A 26,273-nucleotide genomic window follows, 5' to 3' on the forward strand; every position below is an offset into this window, starting at 1 on the left:
GCTCGGCTGATCTCGGCTGCTCTAGTCCTGCAAAGGGAACTGCGTTCCTGCTGTGAAAAAAATGCAGGAACTCGGTTCCCACGCGTTCCCGCAGGACTTGAGCCCTGAAGCTATGTAATTGAAACCAGAATCTTTTTTATTTAAAGATGTCATTAGCATGTTGAGGGGGGGGGGGGTTGTAGACACCAGAAAAGGCCCGATATAAAAAGACTGAACTCCAGATTCAACAGGCTCTTTCGAAGCACCTCTTTTGGTAGCACCACAGGGGGCTCTTTTCTCGCGATTCTGTGATGCCAGTTTTCTTCATGGAAAGGTTTTCAGCGTATCAAATCAGATTATTACGTCCGAACGTACTATTCTGTGTACAGCAATTAATAAAATTGTCTGTGGGGGGTGAAGCTTACGGTCATTACTGAATTGTGCCGTTATTCTTAGGGCTATATAGGGCCTTATATATAGTTTTAATATATACTAAGAACATTTTTACATAGAAAGAAAAGGAAACAACGTGGGTGACGGCAGAGCACAAGAGGCCAGAACAATTCGATATTAAAAGGCCAGAAGTGACACTATTCACTAAAATATTAAAAACAGATTTATTATTTACATTGAAACAAACATTAAAAAACTGAATTGTCATCTTAAAAAAAAAAAAAAAAGCCCTCTGAATATCTCAGAATTCAGTTCCATTGCATAAAATCCTGTTAAAAATCATCAGTCCCAATCAGGACTGGCTTCAGTTCTGTAATGGAGTGTGAATGAATTGAGTGTCCACCAATGAGATAACAGCAGCAAAAAAATGTCAGAGACAAAATTCTTCCCCCCCAAATCGATAAAAACCATTCATCACTGACAGCTGGGCACACGATGCCGCCGTACATCCAACATGGTGAATCAATAAGACGTAGTAATAGTTGTTCTGGATTTCTCACTTGCCACTGCAGTTAGACTCATGGCGCTGTGGCTTTAAAATAGTCCGTCCAGAACCACAGTGCGATTGGAGTGTGTGACATTTATATAAAAAGAACTAAAAAAAAAAAACTTGCTAAAAACAATCCAAACCATAACTGTCTTTTAAAAAAAAATAAAAAGGATTGGTAAAAATTTTCACAGTGTTACAATTTAGCATTCTGCGTGATCCAGTCCCTCATTTCGGTCACCTTGGTGTAGATGCCTGGTTTATTCCTGCGAGCACAGCCATCTCCCCAGCTTACGATCCCAGCCAGATAAATCTTCCCGTTCAACTCCACGCTGGACAGTGGACCGCCAGAGTCACCCTACAAAAAAAAAAAAACACCACCTGTTATTATACTTCCCCTAAAGTGTCAACCCCCTCCCCTAATAATGACAACCACCTGTTATGAAAAAATGCTGTAAATGAAATAGATATAAAAATAAATTAAAACACTTCTATTAACAAAATGAAAAGTTAATTAACAGAAGAGAAATCCAATTTTTTTTTTTGGTGAGGGGGGGGAATTGTTCGTTGAACAACCACGCCCCTTGGCAAGGTTGGGGCTGCATTTCTGCAGATGGAGTTGGAGATTTGGTCAGGATCAATGGTGTCCTCAATGCTGAGACTAATCCATCATGCCATACCATCAGGGAGGCATGTGATTGGCCCCAAAGATATTCTGCAGCAGGACAACGGCCCCAAACATACACCAAATGTCATTAAGAACCATCTTCAGTGTAAAGGAGAACAAGGAGTCCTGGAAGTGACGATTTTGATTTGGCCCTCACAGAGCCCTGATCTCATCATCATGGAGTCTTTCTGGGGATACATGAAGAGACAGAAGGATTTGGGACAGCCTACATCCGCAGAAGATCTGTGCTTCGATCTCTAAGGCCTCGTACACACGACCGGACAGATCCGATCGTGTGTACAGGCTAGCGGACAGATTTCCAGTGGACAAATGTTTCTTAGCATGCTAAGAAAAATGTCCGCTGGAAAGCTGTTAGTACACCTAACCAGCGGACAGATATCTCCCTCGAATGGATTCGACGCTTGCGTGGAAGTATTTTACTTCCTGGTTTGGTGACGTGGTGGCATCAACGTCACCGCCACATCACCGCGCTGTCTGTCCGCGTGGATTTCGGTTTGATGGTGTGTACAGCCATCAGACCGAAATCTCAGAGCGGACATGTCCGATGAAAACGGTCCGGCGGACCGTTTTCATTGGACTGTCCGCTCGGATGTAAGGGCCTAAGACGTTGGGAACAACCTACCTGCCAAGTTTCTTCAAAAACTTTGTGCAAGCGTTCCCAGAAGAATTGATGCGATTTTGAAGCCAAAGGGTGGTCACACCAATTATTGATTTGATTCAGATTTGTTCATTTATTTTGTCAATTGTTAAAAATAAACTATTAAAAACACTATTTCTAAAAAGCACTCTTCAATTATAGCATTTTTTTTTTTTTTTTTACACATCTGCCTAAAACTTTTGCACAGTACTTTTTAAACAAATCACAGAATAGAAAAACCTTATATCTATAGTAACACTAGATGTTTTCATATTGGAGAAAAGTTTAACCCTCTATTTTATATATATCTCCTCTACAGCAGTGACAGCGTGCCACTGGAGGGCTTCGTTTTAAGGGAAAACTTTCATAATGTGCTACTATGCGGTGCATAGTAGCACATTATGATATTGCCTTGGGGGGGGGGGGGGGGGGGGGGGTTCCTTCAAATGAGTTTACTATTGATGCTGGGTTGGTGACATCACCGGGTGGCCCCGCCCCTTAGTCAGAGCCATTACACAGCAGAGCTGGCAGATGCCTTTGTTGGAGCCAGAGGGTAGTTTTTTTGGGGTTGGCGATCACACCGGGGCATATTTTTTTTTATTTTTTTTAAATAAAGGAGTAGTCAAAAACTGCCTACTGTCATTTTTTACACAACACTTTTTTTTTTGGTGAATGAGTAAGGGTACTATATACCCCATACCCCTTCACATGGGGGCCTCCAGATTCTGATAAGCCACCCGCAAATCACTACAACCACTGGCCAGGGTTGAAGAGGCCCCATCAACACTTGCTCCCCCCTCTTCCTGGCCTGCATGCTTGGATAAGGGCCTTGTATAGATTTTGGTGGGGGGACCCCCCACCATTTTTTTTAAATGTTGGGGTCTAAAGTCGCATGTCAAGTCGTACAAGTGTGAATGGGGGCTTATCATCATCCATTCTATGCATGAAGGTAAAATACAGTTTGTGTGCAGCAGCCCCTCCTATTACTTACCTGAGCCTGATCTTTCTCCAACGCTGTGCACAGGCGCTTCAGCTCTACTGGGTCTCTCCCTCCTCATTGGCTGAGAATCACAGCCAATGAGGAGAGTGGGCGGGGCAGAGCAGCAGCTCCGTATGTGAATAGAAACGCAGCGCAAGCATTGGCTAAGAAGTGCGTCTGCTTGGGTGCCCTCATTGCAAGACGTTTGATCTGGGGGCAAGAGGGAGGGGCCAGGAGCACCAGGGGGGCTGTACTGTAAAAAAAACACTGCGCATAGCAGGTAATAACATGTTTTTTTGTTATTGCTTTATTATCACTTTAAAAAACAAAAAACAAAAACTGAAATGGTTTGACAGGTCAGGAAAATTTTAAAACCTGACATCGCCCCAAATCTCAATATCATGCAAAAAAAAAAACTGCCTAGTTCCTCGTTAGTATTGTTCCTGTATAAATGGTTGATTGTACAATGGCTGTAGGATTAAACAAGAGCTCACCTGACACGCATCTATTCCACCACTGAGGTACCCAGCACAGATCATACGAGGAGTTAGTTGGCCATCCAGCAATTTATTACATTCTGTCTGATTGATAATTCGTATCTCAGCTTTCTGTAGTACAGCGGCGCCAGTACCTGTGCAGATACAGAATGGGGTCAATCATCTTTACTTATCACGGAAGACAAATACCAACAGAAGAACAACATTTCAGTCCTCACAACTCCCATCTCTACTGCAACTCATTAAAACTCCATTCATATTTCTTACAGGCGACGCTGAAAGAACCACTTAAAACGGTATTAAACCCTAAAGAAATTAATTATATTGCAGCTTAGCATTTCTTAGGATGTGGCAACTGCTTTTGTTTTCTTTTTTTTCCCCCTCTTTATTTCCACCTGGTGATCCAGCCAGAAAATCTTATTTTTAACTTCATTTAACAGACCAAGCTCTTCAGCAAATGTGGCAAATAGAGGGTTGAGACAAACTAAGGCTGTAAAACCTTCATCCAAAAATGAAAAAAAAAAAAAAAAAAATAGCTATCACTGCTTAAAGCGGAGTTCCATCCAAAAATGGAACTTCCGCTTGTCGGAATCCTCCCCCCCTCCATTGCCACATTTGACACCTTTCAGGGGGAGTGGGGAGCAGATACCTGCCTAATACCATCCCCCCCCGCTGTCTTATGGGAGACACACGGGTCCCAAAAGACAGCAGGGACCATTCAGATCGCGCAGCGCGACTTGCACATGCACAGTAGGGAACCAGGAAGTGAAGCTTCACTTCCTGCCGAATCCCTTACCAAAGATGGCGGCGGCAGCAGCAACCGTGAGACAGATCGGCTTCAGGTGCCGACATTGGGGGTGGCCTGGTCAGGCAAGTGTCCATATTTAAAAAAAAAGTCAGCAGCTGCAGTATTTGTAGCCACCGACTATAAAAAAAAAAAAAAAATTGCCAGAACTCTGCTTGGCTATAATTTGTTAGTTGCATTCATCCAAATCTGCTAGTGCATCCAACACTACCCTTTTCCTAAGATTGACAATGCTGCTGTCCAAAGAGGTCCCCATTGCTCCACCAATAGACCCAAAGACAGGAATTGTATTAATGGCCGGATTACCGGGAGAATATATAGGAAAAAGCATTAAAAAGTAAAACTTATGCAGCCTCTACATTAAAGTAATGGTAAGCTGCAATATTTTTTAATGTTATTTTTGGGTTTAATACCATTTCAAGGGAAAGAATGTATAAAAGACTTAGACAAGAATTGCTTGAACGTAATAATCCCAGAATTACCCAAGTATATGGAGAAGGTGAGATTAAGACTGGATCAATCAGAAGTCATATGGGGGGGGGGGGGGGGCAGGACAATAGTATGAGGAACATTTTTTTGGCATACGCCTTCTATTTGGATGCCATTTTTGCTTTTTGATTCTCCCAGAAAGTGCAACATACTTGCCACACACTTCTCTATATTTTTCTCATTTATGTTTCTGATATATTTTCCTAATTTTTCTGAAGGAGGCAGGAAAAACAGCCAGGGAGGGACACCCAGATCACACGAGGAGCTTTCCTGAGGCTTTAGACACTATAACAGCCTTGCCAATCCTTCCCAGATCCCACAATGCAGTACTGATGCCTCTCAACACATCACTGAAGTATCCACAACACACACTGGGTAGTGGAATTGGGGCACACCTGAACCCCAACATGGAGGAAGGAGAACTTGTACACACTTCTCAGAATCATGGGCTCCTGGCACAATAGAGACAAATTGTTACAAGTGGAGGCTACGTGCCAACAACCTTCCACAATTGCCTAGAAATACCATTTCATACAGTTCCTCCTACACTTTCTCTTTAGGACCATTTAGTACATTCTAACCTGACAAAGATGGAATTTCTCAAACTTCTGATCAGAAAATGTAAATTAAATACAACAAATATTCTCAATAATGACTGACCTCCTTCGGATAGAGCACCCCAGCCTGTCACCCATATAGATTTGCCCACTGGGAAAACATGCGTGCTCTCAGGGATACAAATTGGTTGTATGAAATCAGTGAAGGTGATGGGACTATCCAGCTCCAGCATGGCGATATCATTGTCATACGTGATGTCACTGAACATTCTGTGAGCCACAATCCGTTTTATCTTGCGTTTCACAACATCATTGCTGCTGGTCTTTGTGGACTGATCATGTAGACCCATATATGCTGTCCACACACTGGGGTCCGAATATCTGTAAAGAGAGATTTAATGTGAGAAATATGATCATGATGGACCACCATGATATACTGTATTTGCTGGCGTATAAGACTACCTTTTACACTTAAAAAAAATGGCCAAAAAGCAGGGGTCGTCTTATACGCCGCGTCAGCTGCTCGGATGCCTGCTGGATGTGCAGTAATACTGTATGTAGATTTGGCTACATACAGTATATACCGCTTAGCCAATCCCAGTGAGCGACATATTCAAATGAATACAGAGCCTGCTCGGATTGGAGCAACAACCTCTGCCAATCCGAGCAGGCTACATACAGTAGCCTGCTCGGATTGGCTTTGAGAGTCAGAGAGGCGTAGGCTGATGATGTTACAGCCTCTGCCAATCCAAGCAGGCTTTGTATTCATTAATAGAATACATTGCTTGCCGTGATTGGCTCCAGCTCCAGCAAGAAGGAAGAAGAATATGGCTCCAGCAAGAAGAAGAATATGGCCCCAGAAGGAAGAAATAGGAAGCCTCGGAATGGGGGTCGTCTTATACGGCGAGTACAGGCAAAAAAAAATCTTTAAAAAAATGTAAAATTAGGGGGTCGTCTTATACACCTGGTCGCCTTATACACCGGCAAATACGGTATATTGTAGGCTCCCTGGAAATTGGATTTTTTAAATATCTGAATTTTAAAGGAGAATACTCATGCCACATTTACATAAAGGCTCATAAGTATCACTAGACTTAAAAATTAGTTTATTTTTTTTTCAAACTTTGCATTTCATACCGTAGTGTTGATGTGTCCTGGAAGCAGTGAGCAGCGGATAGCAAAATGGTTTGGGAGACCACAGAGGCTCCACACGCGTGTCCATCCTTATTCGTCTGCAAGCTGACCTGCCACGGAAACTCGCCAATGTCAGCATTTACACCACCTACAATCCTAGTCTTCTTGCTGTAAGGGCGTTTCCCACACTCTTAAAAGGGAAAAAAAAAATTGTAACAGTTAAAATTACAGTAAAAATAGATTTTAAATTAATGAAAACTGTCAAGATGCGCAACTGCCACTCTGGAGTTTCCCGAGTGGGACCAAACCAAGCTGTGCAAAAAAACCAAAAAAAAACAAACACACACAATTCCTCTTGTACAATTTTTCTCAACTCCAGTCCTCAACAGGTTATGTTTTCAGGCTTCCCATTCATTTTCACAGGTAATTTCATCAGTTTCACTGCCTTAGTAATTACCCCAGCCGTTTTATCCGAGGGAAATGCTGAAAACGTGACCTGTTGGGGGTACTTGAGGATTGTAGTTGAGAAACATTGCTCTAGTATATTAAGCATAACTAGGAAAGAAGAAAGTAAAAAAATAATTGCACTCATTTCAAAGCTGCTCTGGTTAAAAACCTCAAAGATATAGCAACAATTTGCCATTTATAGAGCATCTGCACAAAGGCTGCAAAAGTACATTATATGGGAAGAACTTAAATTGGAAAATCAATGGTTCCACTCGTGTGTAGGCAGTCAGATCCAAAGTAGATGCCTAGCCTCACTCCACAGCTTCGAGGACACTGCTGCCTCTTCCATCTCTGGCGGGTCATCGTTCTTCAGATCTTGTGCACTGTACCTGGAAAACAGCCTGTCTGCTGGCCATGGCAAGCAATGTGACCACCAACTAGAGACCATTTACAAGCACATTACTATTTTTCTACATGCGAGTGGAATCACAGATTTCACATTTATTGAAGTTTTGCTCATATAATGTGTTATTTTCAGAACTTGAGGTTTTTAAAACAGAGCAACTCTGAGTGCTTCTTGCATGCTGAACTCCAGGGTGCTGTTACCTTTTGAAACCATGACAGGCCCACCCATTATGGAACTTTTGTGAATGCAATTTTGTCAATTCACTCTTTTTTTTTTTTAAATAGTACCTCAAAGCTGGTAAATTGTTTTAAGCCTGAACTTGATTGGGGAGGCAAGCAATTTAAAAAAATGACAAATGCTTTATTTTTTTTCAGATTATCTGATCAGATTTTATGTTGATTCAAAAATAAAAATGACAATGAAATGCCTGTCCTACTTGTCCTCACATTAGAAAAACAGAAGACATAAAACACAATCACTCAATTACATTACATTAATAAATACCAAAAAAAAACTGTAAAACATTCCCTTTAAAAACAACACCGGTTATAATAAACAGTGACCCAAGACCACCTGACTCATTAATATAATTTCCATATTTGAAGTGGTTATAGCCCTTGGAAAAAACACTTTTAAAATCGGTATGTATTCACTTTGATATTTCTAAACCTGCACAGTACAGGGGGACCTTTCTCGTCATAACACCGGCTCAAATTCGATCAGTGTGTGACAGAGGTCAAACCTTTGATCAACTTCCATCAAAGGGACAACCTGGAAAACTGCTGATCAGCAGCTGCAGCCACTAACCGATGTATTCTGATAGCAGCAGGGCCTACTGTCATAACAATGCTGGGATCATTTGTGTGCATGGAGGAACTTGTTACTTTTTTCGTTCAGCCTGCTGGTCAAATTAAAAAACAAAACAAAAACAAACCCCCACCAATCTATGCCAGCTTTAGCTACATACAGCCTTTATGTAAAATGTGGATTTATAGCTGGAACCAATAGAGACACAGGATTTCACCAGTTCCAAGACATCCTATGGTGCGGGGGTCATAAAAATAAGTGACCTAGTATAAAATTATATTTTTGACAGTGGATGTTGGCGTGACCCTCCTAAGAACATGACATGTAGAAAGAAAATAAATATTCTTACGGCACAAAGCTTCATCAGAGCCGTCAGTGCAGTCCGACACGCTATCACATTCTGGGTTCAGCTTGTTAATACATTGGCCGTCCTTACACTTATATGTGAACGTTGTACAGCTGGTCGGCTGCGCTGGATATGGATGGAGATAAATTATGAACAAATTAGTTACAGTTAATGGCAGATTAGAGGATTACCTTTAAATTACAAGAAAGGAAAGTCAAGGAGAAGAACTTGAAAACTCAGCTCATGTCACAAATTCCCCATAATCCTTACAGCGTATGCAAATGAAGGGAGGTGAATGGGTTCTGCTTTGCCACTACGCTTTTAGGATTTGTGTAGCGCCACCTCCTCATTTCCATAGGATGGTTGCAATTTTTTTTTTATTACGCAATGATAATAATAATAAAAAAAAAAAAAAAGTCAATTTTATGTTCCCACAAAAATATAAAATACTCCAACAACCCAATTCTTACTTCTCACAACATTCATAAAATAGCTCTCACCTAACCCGCAATCCGACTCGTCTGTACCATCTCCGCAGTTGTCGGTGTTGTCGCACTTTTGTGCTTCTGGGATGCACTTTCCGTTTCTGCATTTCAAGTACTGGGCAGAACACTCTGAAAAACAGACATCACAATTCAGCTTTAGTGATAATGGCTACAATAAGTAAGGCCCATAGGATGGCAGCCAGAAACATCACAAAATACTCACTGCAGTCTTGCTCGTCTGAGCTATCGCCGCAGTCGTTCACGCCATCGCAGACGAAGAAACGAGGTTTACAGTACTGGCTGGTTTTGCAGCGGAACTGCTTGTCAGTGCAGGCTGATTCAAAGACAAAAACAAGTCAATACAAAATAAAACAAAAAAACATACTGGCAATTTAACAAACAAAACCATGTAGATGGAAGTACATGCAAGGAAAATATGTTTGTATTATTATTGTACAGGGTTTATACAGCGCCAAGAGTTTTCACAGCACTTTACAATGTAAAAGGGAGACAAAACAGTTACAATACAATTAAAGACAAGGGGGTTAGAAGGGCGCTGTTCTTGAGGGCGTACAGTCTATAGGAAAGGGGCAAGTGATATAAAAAAATATCCTGTGTGGGGATGAGTTAATAAAGAAAGAAAAAGTTCAGTAGCCAAGTAGAAGCGGGATGAGATTCCCTGAAGAGATGAGTTTTCAGGTATTGCCTCAAAGCAGACAGTGTTGAGGATAGCTGGGCAGATTGGAGGAGGAGGAGGTTTCAGAGGATGGGAGTGGCTCTGGAGAAGTCCTGGAGATGCGTATTGGAGTTGGTGAAGAGGGTGCAAGAGTGCAGGTGGTCTTGGAATTTGTGGAAAGAATGGATATAGTTTAGGGCAGAGTTGTAAATTGCTTTGTATGTTCTTGTTAGTATTTAGAATTATATTTGTTCAACAATTGGAAGCCAGTTGGGGGGGGGGGGGGGAATTAGCAAGAGGGGTGGTGGACACTGAATTTGGTGAATGTCTCTGGCAGCAGCGTTCATTACAGACTGAATGGGTGATCGTCTAGAATGAGATAAGCCAACAAGGAAGGAAGGGAGTTGCAATCGCTGAGGCTCAAGATAACAAGGGACTGAATTAGAAGGGGTGAAGGTGATGATGGCATGATTTGGACAGCTCTGTCACGTGGGGCCAAAAAGAGTTCACATTGGAGCGGGAGCCGCGGTGGCGGTATAGCGCCGCTAAAAATAACGGCGCTATGTTTGTTTATGAGTACTGCAAGCACTGCATGTGTCTTGTTTGTCTATAAAACTTGCAATAAAAATAATAAAAAAAAAAAAATAGCGGCGCTATACCGCTGGGATTGCCACGGGAATCGGCCGCTAACGGTGCAGTATTAACCCCCGCTAACGGCCGATAAAGGGTTAATACCGCACGCAATGCACCTCTGCAGAGGCGCATTCCGGGTGGTATTGCCGCGGTTTCCCATTGTTTTAAATGGGAAGGAGCGGTATATACATGCCGCTCCTCTCACCGCTCCAAAGATGTTGCGGACAGGAGATTTTTTTCTCTCCCGCCAGCGCATCGCCTCAGTGTGAAAGCCCTCGGGCTTTCACATTGAGTATGCAGTGAAGGAGTTTTTCAGGCGGTATAGCAGCGCTATTTTTAGCGCTGTACCGCCTGAAAAAAATCCTCGGTGTGAAAGGGGTCTAAGGCAATGGTGCGACATCCATATTGATAGGTCATGTTCATAAAATAAGTGATCGGTAGAGGAGACTGAAGGGGTGATCTGAGGAGCAGAAAGATAGATTTATGCGTTTTCAGCATAGAAATGGAAAATTGCGTTTTAGCTGTAATATCACCCTACAGACACTTAGGACAGAGTTTCCATATGTGAATAGTTCAGCTCTACTCACCACACGACACCTCATCGCTGTTGTCCCCACAATCATTCCATCCATCGCACTTACGAGTCTTGTCTATACAGCGGCCGCTCTTGCATGTGAACTGATCAGGGCAAGCTGCAGCAAACAAATCAATCATAATTACAAATCGGACCTCTGGAATACAATGCTAACATTAATAGTGAAACTGAAATCTTTCTTCTTGGAACAACGTGCTCACAATGTGGCCCAGACATTTGCAGACCTGAGCTTCTGTGCAAACTGGCTTCAATTTCATACAGCATATCATTCATACTAGAAGGAAGGAAGGAAGGCATGCATAGATCAGGCGCTGAGTGGCTTGAAGCTGTTGCATGGTACAGTTTTACCCTCAGACAATCCACCATGGAATGTGGGGGGGGGGGGGTTTATTGACTTCTAGAAACTGGTGTTACTTATTTTTAGAGTAGAAGTATACATCCAGATGTTTCAGCATAGAACTGTTGGTTGCTCAGAAATAAGTGATTTTTTTCACCCCTCTGAAGGTCCGGCGTATCGTGCTGGAACTGCAGAGCATCTTGCCGGAACGGAGGACTCCCATGCTTGAGTGATGTTATTGCAGCTCTGGCCACTCACAGTGCCGGAAACCGCGAACCTGGAAGAAACGCCGGGGGCAACATGTCAGCCGCCTCAGCCGTGACCGGGTGCCGCTGTGGGGGCTTCATTCTAAAGGTAAGTATTTCATAATGTGCTAGTATGCATACTAGCACATTATGCTATTGTCTTGCAGGGTTTTTTTTTCAGCAGTTTACTACTGCTTTAAAGGATAAGTTCACTTTAAAAAAAGAAAATGTGCATTTATATTTTTTTGTTGCAGGAGCCTGTAAAGCAGGGATATGCAATTAGCGGACCTCCAGCTGTTGCAAAACTACAAGTACCATCATGCCTCAGGGTGTCATGCTCGTGGCTTTAAGAGTCTTTCTATGCCTCATGGGATTTGTAGTTCTGCAACAGCTGGAGGTCCACTAATTGCTTATCCCCGCTGTAAAGCATTGCACCAGCAATCAGCAGATTGCTTATGCCATGCAGGTCTCCTGCAGACCTGTCAGTCAGGGCTCAAGTCCTGCGGGAACGCGTGGGAACGGAGTTCATGCACTTTTTTCACAGCAGGAACGCAGTTCTCTTTGCAGGACTAGAGCAGCCGAGCCAATCCTTCACCAAGCGGCGATGCCCATCTCAGCAATGTCTCCTGGGAACAATGACAAAAGCTCCCAGGAGACATTGCGGCATCGAGGAAGTGACGGAATACCCGCACACTACCCGATGAATCCATATATACAGGAAGCAGCCAGTAACAAAGGATTACTATGGTACAGTGGATCGAAAAAATAAAAAAAAAACATGCGGTTTAGTAATTATGCATATGAGCGTATGATTTTTTCATTTTTTGGTGGGGGAGTGGATCTTGGATGGGAGTTCCCACACTTTGTTCCTCAGGACTTGACCCCTGCTGTCTGTGTATCGGCTTGCTCGTACCACGTACGAGCAAGCCGATACATTTTGACAGGAAGAATCAATGAACTACCACAGCTCACTGCAAGCCAACAGCCCCAAAAGGATGTTGGGACTTGTAGTTCATTCATGCACAGAGCTCTGTGTATGAATGACGTGGCCGTGTGGGCGAAGCCCTGCACAGCTGTGTCGTTATCAAAAAGTGACAGCTAGCCCAGGGAACTTCTCCCTGTACTGCTGCCACAGGGAGAACGGGCAGCGGGCGGTGGCTGTTCCCAAAGGTGAGCTTATCCTTTAACTGACCAGCCATCTCCCCAGAAGTCATGATTTTGCACTCAAAATTACTATTGACAATACTAAAGGCTGCAAAGTCCACCAACTACCTCATGCCATGTTCCTTTAGAGATCCAATTTCAACTCCCCATCCCTTCCCCCAGGACACCCCAGACACATAACTGGCTTCACAAAATCTTAGCACTGCATATTCTAGTCCCCCAAAATCCCCCATTTTAGTCCCATTTGTATGATCCCCCTCCACCTTAGTCCTTATATGTGAAAACCTTTGTGTACTCACGGTTCTTTGGCTCATAGGACAGGTACTGCGCTGTGAATCCGGTGTCTGTGTTGGACTGGTCAGAGCGGAACTTAACCGTGATTTTACTGCTGTTGTTTGAAACAACAAATGGTGATCGTTCTCCACAGTACCTGTGCAGGAGAGAGCAAGGTGGAGGTCAGAATTCAAGCCGTGATAGAACACATAATTGAGTGGCAAGGGGTGAGGTACAAGTCAGACTAAACAGGGTGCAGTTCAGCTTGCAGTACAATAATGCTGCATAACATTTCCTTGTCCTGGATTTCTGTTAACATGCAGAGGCAGCAAGAAAGTCACTTTAGCTCATGTTCTAACACGGCAACAGTCTATAAAAGTCTTTTGTAATCCACAATCAGTCACTTGTAACGTGGCCACTGTCTAACACCTCAGCAGTCTCTTGTAATGTGTCTGCTGTCTTGTAACATGACAATGCTAGAACTGGGTTCAGCAAACGTGCAACAATTCCAATTAGTGGAGACATTTACAATCTGCACAGTCATACCAATTTACTCTCCAGCTGCTGGAAAACTACAAATCTGAAGAGGCAGCTAGGTTGCACTGACACTTAGGCCTCGGGCACACAGGTGTTCACTTAAGCTAGAGTGACCAGACATCCCCGGTTTCAGGGGACAGTCCCTGGATTGAGGACACTGTCCCCGGACCAAGTCTGTCCCCGGTTTTGTCCCCGGAATGGATTTGAACAGGGGCTGGGGCAATTTCAAAGACATTCAGTGCAGAATAAAAAAAATCTGAATTACACACCCCTCCACCCCTACTAGCTTAGGGGGAGGTGGTGTATTTTTTTTCCATTATCTGTGCCCCTTTCTGATGATCATGTGCTGGTAAAGGGGGGGGGGCATATGTCTTCAGTTTCGGGCGCATGCCCATTCAGCTCCATTCGCATGTTCTTCTGCCTTGGCTCAAGTCCTGGCCAGCCGCCTGCCTGTTTATCTCCTTGCCTTCCCTGGTGGAGGGATCTTCTTCTGCACCCCATCCTGTAGTAGCCGGGGGCCCAGAGAGTGAGACTTGACAGGCTGTGAGGCGGGCGGCGACGGGCAGAGAGTCACTGATTGCCGCCATTACTAGTAAAAAAAAAAAAATATATGTCCCCGGATTTCAGTTTAAAAATCAGGTCACCCTTTCTTAAGCACGTACCTGTGCGAGGGCCGCGTTTGACCACATGGGGATGCACATGTGCGTCATGCATGCCCATGCACACAGTCCCATTTATGTCAATTGAGATGCAGTGGCTGCACAGACATAGCCACTGCTTCTAGTTTGACATCCGTGTGGGTCCAGTTCCCCAAACGCAGATAGCGTGGATTGGCAGACCCACACTGATGTCAAATTAAGAGCAGGGCTAGATCTCGCTCTTGCAGGGACAAGGTCACATTTACCTTTTGACATCCATGCTCCACCAATTGGTGTTATGATCTTGGTACTTTTATGTATGTTTATTGTGTACATACTATGTATACTCTAAAAAAAAAAAATTTCTTGTTAAAAAATTTGTGTGGGGGAAAAAAAAAATAGGAGCAGTGGTTGTGTCTGTGCAGCTGCTGTGTCCCATTGACATAAATTGGACTACCTGGACTACAGGTAGATGCTTAACGCCGGTGTGAACAAGGCTTTATAGGCAAGCAGCCAGATCAGCTCTGCTACACACAGGCCTATGGAAGGTGCATGGCCTCTCACCTCTGGTTATTGACCTCCACATAGTCTTTGGGGCAACTGGTGATGGACACACCAGGCTCGTACAGGTAAAACAGCTGAAACCGAATTTTCACAAATTGCCCTTCGGGAACCTGCGAATGAAACATTAAATGTTAAATGACATCGCAAATGACCTCTGACCGGCAGAATACATAGATTTAACTTGTAGCCTAATGTGATAATAAACAGTATAATGCTGGTGCGTTGTCACATTGGGCTCCCCATCACAGATTTCTCCGGAAATGACATTTCGTCACCGCCATCTTTCTACACCCCACACCATTGCACAGTAATGATAGAGTGTGAAGGGGGCAAGCGGACATCTTCTTACACCCACCGGAGTTTTAGATTTCACAGTTATTTTCAACACAAAACAGAGCTTATATGCTTAAAGGGGTTGCAAAGGAATTTTTTTTTTTTCATAATAAGCATCCTTTACCTGCAGACATTCCTCTTTTCACTTCTTCATTGTTCGTTTTTGCTCAGAAGTTGCTCTATTTCTTCTCTGTTCTGTTCGCTTCCTGCTTGTCAGATTGTTACTGACCACCGTGAAGGGAGGCTTTACTGCGGTGGTCAGTGACGTGCTCACCCCCTCCTGGGAACTAAATCTGTGCGGCAGGACACTCTCTACGTGTTAGAGACTTCAAGGAGGTGTGAATTACTGGGTGTGCCGCAATGCATACTGGGAAATGTAGTTCTTACATGAATGAGTGATGCAAACCAGGAAGTGAATGAGAGAACAGAAACTAGAATGCCGGAGGTGATATAGATGAAGGAATTTAATAGGTATTTACTTGTTTTTGAACAGGATCATTACACTATTCTGTCTGTCTACCTTGCAGACATTATTTTTAGGCAAAACATTTTTTTTCCCCCTTTACAACTCGTTTAATTACAGTGTTTGGAAATCCGACGGACTGTTTACATGTTACTGCTGACCTTACATGCTTGCTAATGTGACAGAACACCTCTGATTTTCACATTTAACATGTAAACAGTCAGTCGGATTAACAAATACTGTATTTAAACATATAAGCTCCGTTTTGTGTTAAAAATAACTGAAATACAAAACTCCGGTGGGTATAACAAGATGTCCGCTTGCCCCCTTCACACTCTATCATTACTGTGCAATGGTGTGGGGTGTAGCAAGATGGCGGCGATGGAACGTCACTTCCGGAGCATTCTGTGATAGGGAGCAGAATGTGACACTACACTGGCAGTGAACAGGGGCCAAAATTGGTTCTTATTGGCCTTTAAAAACACACACAATAATTCTTAATTTAGAATTTAAAGCTGAAGAAGATTAATCTTCTTGTATGGAAAATCAAGATATGTGTGGTGGGGGGGGGGGGGTTTGGTGGGAGCGCCATCTGACATGCTAGAGCAGTGGTTCTCAACTCCTGTCCTCAGGCCAGATTACCTTGGGGAGATGCAGACTACAATACTGCAATCACTGAGTGGGAAATTATATCACCTGTGATGCATCTCAGTTATCTTGCAAACCTGGCCTGTTAGTGGGTCCCGAGGACAGAAGTTAAGAACCACTGTGCTAGAGCGTCTAATACACTTCAATACACATAAGCTCACAGTGTGCAGTGAAATCAGAGTAAACAATATCAATACAGGAGGAGTACAACTGGGTATGACTGAAGAGAAGATTGGAGTTTAGCGTTAACTAAGCAAAAAACAAATTATTAGTGTGCACAGGGCCGCCATCAGGAATTATGGGGCCCCTTACAGCTTCAGGCATGGGCCCCCTGGAGCAGAGAACCGGGGGGGGGGGGGTGCAGCCGCCCCTGAAATTGAGAAGCGGGGGGGGCTGCTGCGAGTAGAGAAGCCCTTTACAAAAAATATATATATAAAAAAAGGGGGGTAGCCATCCGGGGGCCCTGGGGACCTCTGGGCCCTTTAATAAAAAAAAAATATATATGTTTATTTTATTTTTTTTAAAGGGGGTTGCCATCTGGGGCCCTTTAATAAAATTTATATATATATATATATATATATATATATATATATATATATATATATATAAATTACAAAAAAGGGGGTTGCCACCTGGGGACCTCTAATAAAATAAATATATAAAAAATTAAAACATTTTATAAAAAAAAGGGTGGTTGCCATCAGGGGCCCTTTATAAAAAATATATATATTATTATATATATATATATATATATATATATATATATATATATATATATATATATATATATATATATATATATATATATATATATATATATATATATATATATATATATATATATATATAATTTTTTTTTATAAAAAAAAGGGGGGGGTTGTCATCTGGGGCCCTGGTGATCTCCGGACCCCTAAAAAGAAAGTGGGTTGCCATCCAGACCCCTGGGGACCTCCGGGGCCCCTTACAGGTGTACTGCCTGTACCCCCTTGATGGCGGCTCTGAGTGTGCATGTAACCCAATCCCAGCTCACATTAGTAACGGCTTCTTTTAATCTCACTTCTCACCACAGACTGCAATGTAAATATAAACTTCTCTCACAATGCATTATCTCTACAGCAGGAGGTAAGCAGATGTGCACCTAGACACAGGAGAGCAGAGCCATAGACACTAATGAGTGAAAGACATCTCTGACCATCATGTGAATCCTCTACAAAAGGTCCGGTTATAAAATTTGTTAGATATTTTTGGCTGTTTTTGACGATTTTCTTATATACGGCATCTCACAAAAGTAAGTACACCCCTCACATTTTTGTAAATATTTTATCTTTTCATGCGATAACACTAAAGAAATTACACTTTTCTACAATATAAAAAGTACTATATATAATACGTTGTAGATGGAGAAAGGAGATGTGGGTTCTGGAATGCACTGTGCTACATGCTGGATGTTTGGTGTGCTCCTGTACCTTTAAGAAGGGATGGGCTGCCCTTCAGTCCACCTGTCCTCATCTATCCATCAAAATGCATGTGCCTCCACTGTGGGGACAGTCATAGTTTAGTGTTAGGACCACAGACTCCAGGGTGCCGTGACGTGGCTCTGTGGCTCACGCATGCATTTGCAAATGCGTGCGGACAAAACCCGTCAGGCAAGGGTTGTGGGGATGAGGCCCTTGTCCCCATCAACATGGGGACATCCTCCCCATGTTGAGGGCATGTGGCCCGGTACGGTTCAGAAGGGGGGGGTGCTCTCTCGTCGTCCCCCCTTTTCCTGCGGCCTGCCAGGTTGCGTCTGGTATGGATTTTTTGGGGGGAACCCCACGCCATTTTTTTTTTTATTTGGTGCAGGGTTCCCTTTAATATCCATCCCTAATTACTACATTGTTATACTCTGTGTGTATTAGCAGTGTGAATATTTTTCTGTTCACATCCATGTAGAAAGATGGCAGCTCACCTGGATGTCCCACTCGCACTCTCTGTTGGGTGGGTAGTGCGCAGGAAAGAACGGTGTGCTGATCTGTCCACTGGCATCCCGAATCGTTCCTCCACAGACTGCAAGGAAATCAAAGACGCATAAAAAGGCTTGCAGACAATTCAGATTACGTACATCTCCTGCAATATTATTTGAGGAGACCACCTTAGCCTGCCTATAGAGCAATTCCTCTTTTGAATCCAAAAGTGAAAATGTTACTTCTCAACACCCTCCCCACTGCTTCAGTCCCTGCTGCAATTAATTGCCATTTAGCAAGCTCACCAGCGCCCATATCGGTCGATTTATGAATCTATATATTTCTCACTTTGTAAATCGCCCTGGAAGCCGTGTATCAGAATTAATGCCAGCAGTGGTGAGCGTTTTTTTTTTGTCAGCATGGTCACATAGCCGTGATGACCAATGAGAATCACGTCATTCTTTCCAGATTCTCAGTGATCCGCTTGGTCATGTGATCATGCTGACCAAACACCTCTCACCATTCCTGGCATTAGTCTCTCAAACAGCTCCCGGGGCGGTGTATGAAGTGAGAAGTGTATGAAATGGTAAGTTGGCAGACATGGGAGCAGGGAAGGTGTTGAGAAGCATTTTCCTTCTTGGTTGCAAAAGTGGAATTATCCTTTAAAGTTCTGTTCCAGTATGATGAATACTGGCAAGAAATCCAGCTGTACTATAATGAGATCAGCGACAGTAATGCTTTATTGTCCCGAACACACACAAATCATCCACCCAGAGGCCCCTCACTTTGACATGTTTCTCCCACCAAGGGTTTAATTGTAGAGGTTGTAGGACATAAAGCTCTTGCTGGGTGAAACGGGTTAACTCATTACATGTGGCACCTATGAAGATCAAGCTTACGTGTAGTTTTCTGGATCTGGATAAATTCTGCCTTGAATCCAGGATGTTTTTCTTTGTCGTCTGACACCAACGTTACCAACATGACATTCTGCGAGGAGATGAAGGTGAGGTTGTAGGAGGGCGGATAACTGCCGCATAGCCTGCAACAAAAATCGCTTCAGTAAGCAGGCCGAAAACCTTTCACAATATTGACTTGCACACAATATAGATGTAGAGAGAGAGAATTTTTTGCATGTATTCTACAAACAAATATATGTAACAAATGAGAAAAAAAAACATTCTATACTTTGTTCTCTTTGTCATGACACTAAATTACATTCTCGTTACAAAATATGGCAACGTTATCATTTACAAATACAAAAGGCTTTTTTTTTTCTTTTTTTTTTTTAGCCTCATCTATGTGGGCACTGATACACATAGATGTGAATTGGCCCTTTGTTTAGTGGGCTTCGTACAATACAAGCACTGGAGACCACCAGAGCATGAGCAACCCAAAACACGTTGGCTGTTGCACCTGCTATATGGAATAAAACCGAGCAATCCTCATTTTTCTTGGTATATCGTTCTTTTTCTTTGTATGGACAATTTCATTAATCTTTATACATTTTTTGCAATGCAATCCACCAGAAATACCTCTTATTTTGTCTAAGTGTGGAGTTTGTCAAGATCATTCTTAATTTAACAATCTGTCACAGGATCGTTGCCCTGCTTTTTCCTGTCGTATTGCTTTAAAAACGTTAATAAAACGATTGACAAAGGAATAAAACCTCATTATAGACTCTAACCCTCAGTGGGGCACTTTGCTTTTCTGCTTCAATGGATTTTATTAATCGTTTACTTAGATTGTTAAAGAACCATCAGAAGAACAGCTAACAGTCCTCGCTTGTTCCACGTGTATGGAAAAGTATAAATTCTGTTGAATATGAAAACAAGCATCCAAGCATGGAAACGGTACCATAATTCAAAAATGAAATGCTAGGCTTAGTACAGACAAATATGGACCCGACTACTCACAGGTTAGGTTCTTTATTGCGGCCCCCCAAACAGATTAACTAGTATGGGAGGCAGGACAGTGTCTTGTGTCGAGACACTGGAGTAACCCGGAATCTATCTGTACTCTGTGGTGGAGTCATTCCATCAGCCATCCCGTGCGCTGTGTGTATGTAGGATAACTTGGTCTCTGTGAGGCAATGCTATGTCTACAATGGGGCTTTTCCAAGCTGACGTACTGGCTGTTTTTGCCACTAAGAATATTTATTATATTAAAGTCCGAGTGTGTCTGGGGATATTGTCTACTGGTTTGTTTAGGAGGGGGCGATTGAGGCGTCTTTTATAATATTCACGATTGTGATCGATGATATGAGTGAGTGGACTCTGATCCAGAAGCGACGTACCTTAGGGCACGTCCACTATACACGGAGTGGTGAACCCACCCACATTTTGAAAAGGCGTTCTGGTACCAGGTACCACCTGGCACGTACCTTATATCCCCCCTCAATCGTGGCTACATTGAGGATGCCTTTGTGTATTTTTATGCTCCATTTACGCCATTCCTCTGCCTCAGGGCTAATTTCCAGATCTCTCTCCCATGCCAACTGATACGAGAGCCTGGAGAGAAGGGCGGTGAATTGTTTGTAAAGCATGGAGATGCCTCCCTGGAGAGCAGAATCCTGCATGCACCTATTCTCAAAGATGGTACGCATTGTCAAGTCAGACCCATTTTTCCGTAAAGATTGGAGAAAAGGCTGAATTTGTTGTAGGTGGTAGCTCTCCACAGGAGGCATCTCCATGCCGCCTGTGTAGTATGAGGAAGGACATATTCCTCTGTGATGGCACTCTGCTTTTCACACTGCCCACTTATCACCTAGACACCCCATTGGGAAACAACCAATATGTTTTTTTATATATTTTAATTAGTACCCAAGTATATTTTATTTACTTAAGGTTTAAGCACCATCAGCCTACTACTTCAGGCTACAAACAAATGACAACTGCCCCAACCTATAATTGGCAAGGACGACAAAATGTCAAAACAGCAAAGAAACATTTCCAGCTCAACTTACCATCCAGCCGGCAGCAAATCGAATTATCCTGTCTAACAGTTCACGTTAAAAACAGGGGTTTAGTTTGCATGCATTTTCAAATACATGTGTAAGCTGCAGAGGCCACGTCACAGCACCTCAGTATTATCTGCAGTCCTAACTCTATACATTTTGAGAGCCTCCATAGTAGGAGAATATAGCTCAACTTACCAGTCAGCATGCAACAAATTGAATTGTCATGTCTAACAGTTCATGTTAAAAAACTTTGGTTATTTGGTGAGGGGGATGCACTGGACACCTTTGCGGCCATTGTGCCATTTGCTGGGTTTCCAGTGCGCCCCTGTGCCTTTGAGGGGTAGGCTCCATCCAGGCATACCTGCTGCCTTCAATCCATCCATTACTATATATGTGCTCCAACTATGGAGGACTGCAGATAATACTGGGGTGCCTTGTCGCAGCCTCTGCAGCATACGCATGGATTAGCAAATGCGTGCAAACTAAACCCATTTTTAACATGAATTGTAAGACAGGACAATTTGGTTTGTTGCAGGCTGGCTGGCAAGTTGAACTGGGAATTTTTCTTTGTGGTTTTACTACTCCAGGTTAGTCAAAAAGTTTAATCAAACGTTAAAGAAAATAAATCAGTACACGGCACAATACTTATCATAAAATCAAATGTAAAGTGTTCCCGTTTGTGGTTTTAGCTTTAATTCTTTGACTCCTCACCCACCTCTGCCGCCCTAATTTTCCAGTGCCGTTAATAAAAACGGAGGGACCTGTGACATGCACTCAAGATTGTTGACTATGCCTGCACTATCTGCCCCCCTCCTCTATTCATAAAAGTTGTATTCTAGCTTCAATTAATGAAATGCGCTCTTTAAATGCAGGATGTATTGATGAACTATAGGCCTGCCGCCTCATCCTTCATTCATAGAATGCTTTTCATTCCATCTGCAAAAGGTGGAAATACACTTTAAAGTGGCTGTAAAGGCAGAAGGTTGTCTATCTTAATGCATTCGATAGAGTCGGTTCACACATCTCTGCAGCGGCTCTGGTGCAAATTGCACAGAAGCCCTGTGCAACTTTTGGTGCGTTTCAGGTCTGAATTCAGCCCAAAATTCGGGCTGAAATAGGACCTGAAAACAGTGAATGGAGACGCACCGGACTGCTGTGAGCCGCTGCTTTCTCATGTGTGAACCCAGCCTTAAAGTTTGAAAAATAAAGATGATTCTAGATGCACAGAGAGCGTTTTCTGCACTCACTTTGTCATGATTCGTGGCTCCACGGCAGTCAGGGAGTCATAAATGCTCACATAATCTCCATTGGACACTTTGCAGCTCTCCATCTTGAAGGTTTTGAAATGAAGGAGGATCATGTGACCGGCGTCAGCCCGCAGCTCCCACTGGCAGCGAGAATTGGGTGGATAAGAAGCATCTGGGAATCCAGGACTAGAGAATTTTGTCACAGATCCCGGCGTGGCGTGCAGGAAAAACGTACATTTGTCTGGAGGAAACAAAAATACATTTATTTCTTTTTTGTGAAAAAGGGAGAAGATGCAAAGTGACAGGTTTCTAGTAAAATATAAAACGTGTGTATTCACACCGTGTATGTGTTGTGTCACCGGCGCTCATATATAAAATTGTTAGTGATCTGCTGCAGTTTTAGTAAGCACCTCTAAGAAGAAGTGAAAGAATATGGAAAGATGAGTTATATGTGTATACATATAATACTGCGCTGATCCGGTGCATAGAATATATAGAAAATATACACCAACAGCTTTTAAATATATAAATAAATAGGTAAGTGATCAATGTGCTCAAACAATAGTGATCAAACCCAAAAATTACTCCAGGAAAAATTCTGAAATCAATCAAGGTGAATATGCCAAAAAAAGTATATATATATATATATATATATATATATATATATATATATATATATATATATATATATATATATATATATATATATATATATATATATATATAGTGTCCCAAAAAATATATATGGTATCATCTAAAGAGATAGTCCAAAAAGTATGTGTGCAGGTTCCAATACGGGTCCCAAGAGAATCAATGAAATATTTGTGACTTTTCACTAATATATATATATATATATATATATATATACATACATATACACACACATACATATACATACACACACACACACTTTGTTTTTTGGCATATTCACCTTGATTGATTTCAGAATTTTTCCTTGAGTAATTTTTGGGTTTGATCACTATTGTTTGAGCACATTGATCACTTACCTATTTATTTATTTATATATATTTATTCATTCATTCATTCATTCATTCATTCATTCATTCATATATTTATTTAAAAGCTGTAGGTGTATATTTTCTATATATTCTATGCACAGGATGAGCGCAGTATTATATGTATACACATATAACTCATCTTTCCATATGTGTATTCACACTGCTATAATTTAACAGGTTGCAATCAACTGAATACACAAATGTAACCTGTAAAAAAAACAAGGCTGCAAGCTCCAGTATATTATACCATGAGTGAATAGGAAGTATGCAGGAGGCCTGGCAGGTCATTGCTTTACAGAAAACCGTACTGTATTATTTTAAAGTGTACTGAAAACAAGTGAACACTCCGGATTTCATCCCTCAGGGTGTTAACATTGTGTCATATCAGGGTTAATAGGTCATTGCAGAACTGTTGAAATTAAAAAAAAAAAAAAAAAAACAGATTTTTGTCCAGAGCATTCTTTGCAATGCAATTTTTTTGCCTAAAAAAAAGCATTTCATGTAAACCTCAAAAAACTTCAGTTCACAATTGTTGGAAGTGTCCCCAGTAAAGCAAAATAAATATTACACTTACTGTTTCGGAAATTTCTGGCCATCAGAGGATCGGTAGCTGAGAAAGCAAGCAAAGAAAGAGTTAAAATATGTTGTGTGTGTTCACACTTACTGGGATTTGCAGAGGCAAGAGAGATTATCTAAATTCAACATGATTTCTAGGGGTAGAGTTTAGGAGGAAGATCTATTGAAATACAATGAATGGCCAGTAGGGGGTGCAGGTTTACAGCTGAGAATTATGAGAGTGTAGGAAGAGGGTCTATATGGGAAGTCAGTGCAGTGCTGTAAAGGCATAATGTGATACCAGGAATTACAGAACCATACTATACATAAAAGTCTATACTGACTATTATATAGATCAACATCCACAGCGGCCGGTCCATAAGAGGCGCCGCACCCCAATTTTCGGACGCATGGATTTCTACAGGGGTTTCTTTTTTATTAGCACATGATTAGGGCCTAAAGCTTCAATTGGCTTCATAAAGGTTGGGCTCACCCACTTGTGACATTAGCGAATGAACATTCGCTATTGTCTTCCTGCTTCTCCTCCCGGCCAATCAGCACAGGAAGCAGGTCCCAAGACCAGATTGGTCGAGAGGAGAAGCGACCGGATTGGCCAGCAGGAGAAGCCAGGGAAGCGGCTGAAACCTGGATGGGGTAAGTGGGCAGGGTGATTAGATGTCTGCATTACTACTGACCCCTGCATTCTGTGCATTATGCACTCCTGATCCCTGCAGAATGTAAGCTGTTCTCTGTACACCCCTCTGGAATATGTCAGCACTAGATAAATGTATAATAATAGTGCAGCTGTGGTGTTAAATTGGAATGTAAACTGCTTTGGTGCAGAGACTTAAATGAATGGTTCAGCACTCTATGTACAGCACCGTGGAATATGTCAGAGCCATATACATGTATCACAACATTAATGTGTGAATGTGGTGGGATATTAAAGTGTAAGCTCCATCGGTGCAGCCGGTAACGTGACTGGTAAGGGTGGGCTCTACGAAGCACCTCTTTAGATGCTGGCAGCAAATGTCTGCTAAACAATGGCATTACTTACGGTAAGCTACAAAGGAATCCACAGACAGGGAGATTCTCTGACGAAGAGTGACAGTTTGCACTTTCAGCTCCGACATGGCCGCATCCAGATCAGCCTCCAGATATTTTGGCACAGAAAATTCAGACCAGTAGTAGCTGATGACACTGCCCTCACTATATGAACAAGGGAATGCACAAGGTATTACTATAATTGGTATCACAACGCAGCAGATTACAAAACTAAGATCTTTAAAGTAAAGCGAGGGTCGTTCCTCCTCCACAGACCCAGAAACACAGTGCCAGGAGCGCCCTCCAAGGGTGCATGGAACCTTGGAGGGGAAAAATCCTTTAGAAGTGGAAACAATGCCACCAAGAGATCTGCAGTGCAATACATTAGAAGGTGGTGCTGGGAGAAGGAAGTTCCGATTTGTAAAGATCTTCAATATCAGGCTCTTTGTGTAGACTTCAAGAATCCCTGAACTCTATTTTACTGTCCGGAATCACAGCTAAAATTCACTCCTAGCGATTCACCAGGGCATTTGCCACACATTTCTGGCACTGTATATATGGTATAGTCAAAAGTAGGGTTGTCCCGATACCACTTTATTAGGACCGAGTACAAGTACCGATACTTTTTGTTCAAGTACTCGCCGATACCGAATACCGATACTTTTTTTTAAATGTGTCCCTAAATGCAGCCATGTCCCCCCACAAATGCAGCCATGTCCCCCCACATATGCAGCCATGTCCCCCATAAATCCAGACAAGTATTCTATTTAGGTATCGGGGGTATTTGCGGGAGTACAAGTACTCCCGCAAATACTCGGTATCGGTCCCGATACCAATACTGGTATCGGGACAACCCTAGTAAAAAGCCTTCCACCAAATTGATGAAAACCCTGCAACATTTTCCATTCTTGGTACTGACGCATGTGGCTAACTCTAGTTGTTCTAGTTTACTCTATGGCGCTATTACTGCAATAAATTCATGAATTTCGACCATATCAGTGATAAGGAAACTGGATGCAAGACTTGTTGGGAGTAAATTGAGTCGCCTCATTGAGAAAATTCTGCGACAACATTTGTCTCTTCTGGTTCTAAAAATTGATAGGTCTCCATTACTTTCCCGACTTCTCCAAATAGTTTCTCTGCCTGTAAACTGTAAAAAGTGCCTGTAAATCTACATACAAATGTACCATGAAAGAAAAAACAA

General features: G+C 42.4%; 1 protein-coding gene across 1 annotated transcript in view; it reads right to left on the bottom strand.

Moving 5' to 3' along the window:
- Positions 1 to 442: 442 nt before the first annotated feature.
- Positions 443 to 26,273, bottom strand: part of ST14 (ST14 transmembrane serine protease matriptase) — a 61,274-nt gene continuing 35,443 nt past the window's right edge. Inside the window, exons 5-19 of the mRNA XM_040326229.1 lie at positions 25,083 to 25,234; positions 24,045 to 24,080; positions 22,452 to 22,692; positions 19,148 to 19,287; positions 18,254 to 18,351; positions 14,859 to 14,968; positions 13,146 to 13,276; positions 11,093 to 11,197; positions 9,420 to 9,530; positions 9,212 to 9,325; positions 8,715 to 8,837; positions 6,709 to 6,895; positions 5,675 to 5,952; positions 3,718 to 3,854; positions 443 to 1,277 (exon numbers count right to left, since the gene is read on the bottom strand). Of these exons, the coding sequence (XP_040182163.1) occupies positions 1,116 to 1,277; positions 3,718 to 3,854; positions 5,675 to 5,952; positions 6,709 to 6,895; positions 8,715 to 8,837; positions 9,212 to 9,325; positions 9,420 to 9,530; positions 11,093 to 11,197; positions 13,146 to 13,276; positions 14,859 to 14,968; positions 18,254 to 18,351; positions 19,148 to 19,287; positions 22,452 to 22,692; positions 24,045 to 24,080; positions 25,083 to 25,234 (2,125 nt within the window). The 3' untranslated portion in view covers positions 443 to 1,115. The remainder of the gene's footprint in view (positions 1,278 to 3,717; positions 3,855 to 5,674; positions 5,953 to 6,708; positions 6,896 to 8,714; positions 8,838 to 9,211; positions 9,326 to 9,419; positions 9,531 to 11,092; positions 11,198 to 13,145; positions 13,277 to 14,858; positions 14,969 to 18,253; positions 18,352 to 19,147; positions 19,288 to 22,451; positions 22,693 to 24,044; positions 24,081 to 25,082; positions 25,235 to 26,273) is intronic.

Source organism: Rana temporaria, chromosome 10 (assembly GCF_905171775.1).
Source record: "Rana temporaria chromosome 10, aRanTem1.1, whole genome shotgun sequence".
Classification (NCBI taxonomy): Eukaryota; Metazoa; Chordata; class Amphibia; order Anura; family Ranidae; genus Rana; species Rana temporaria.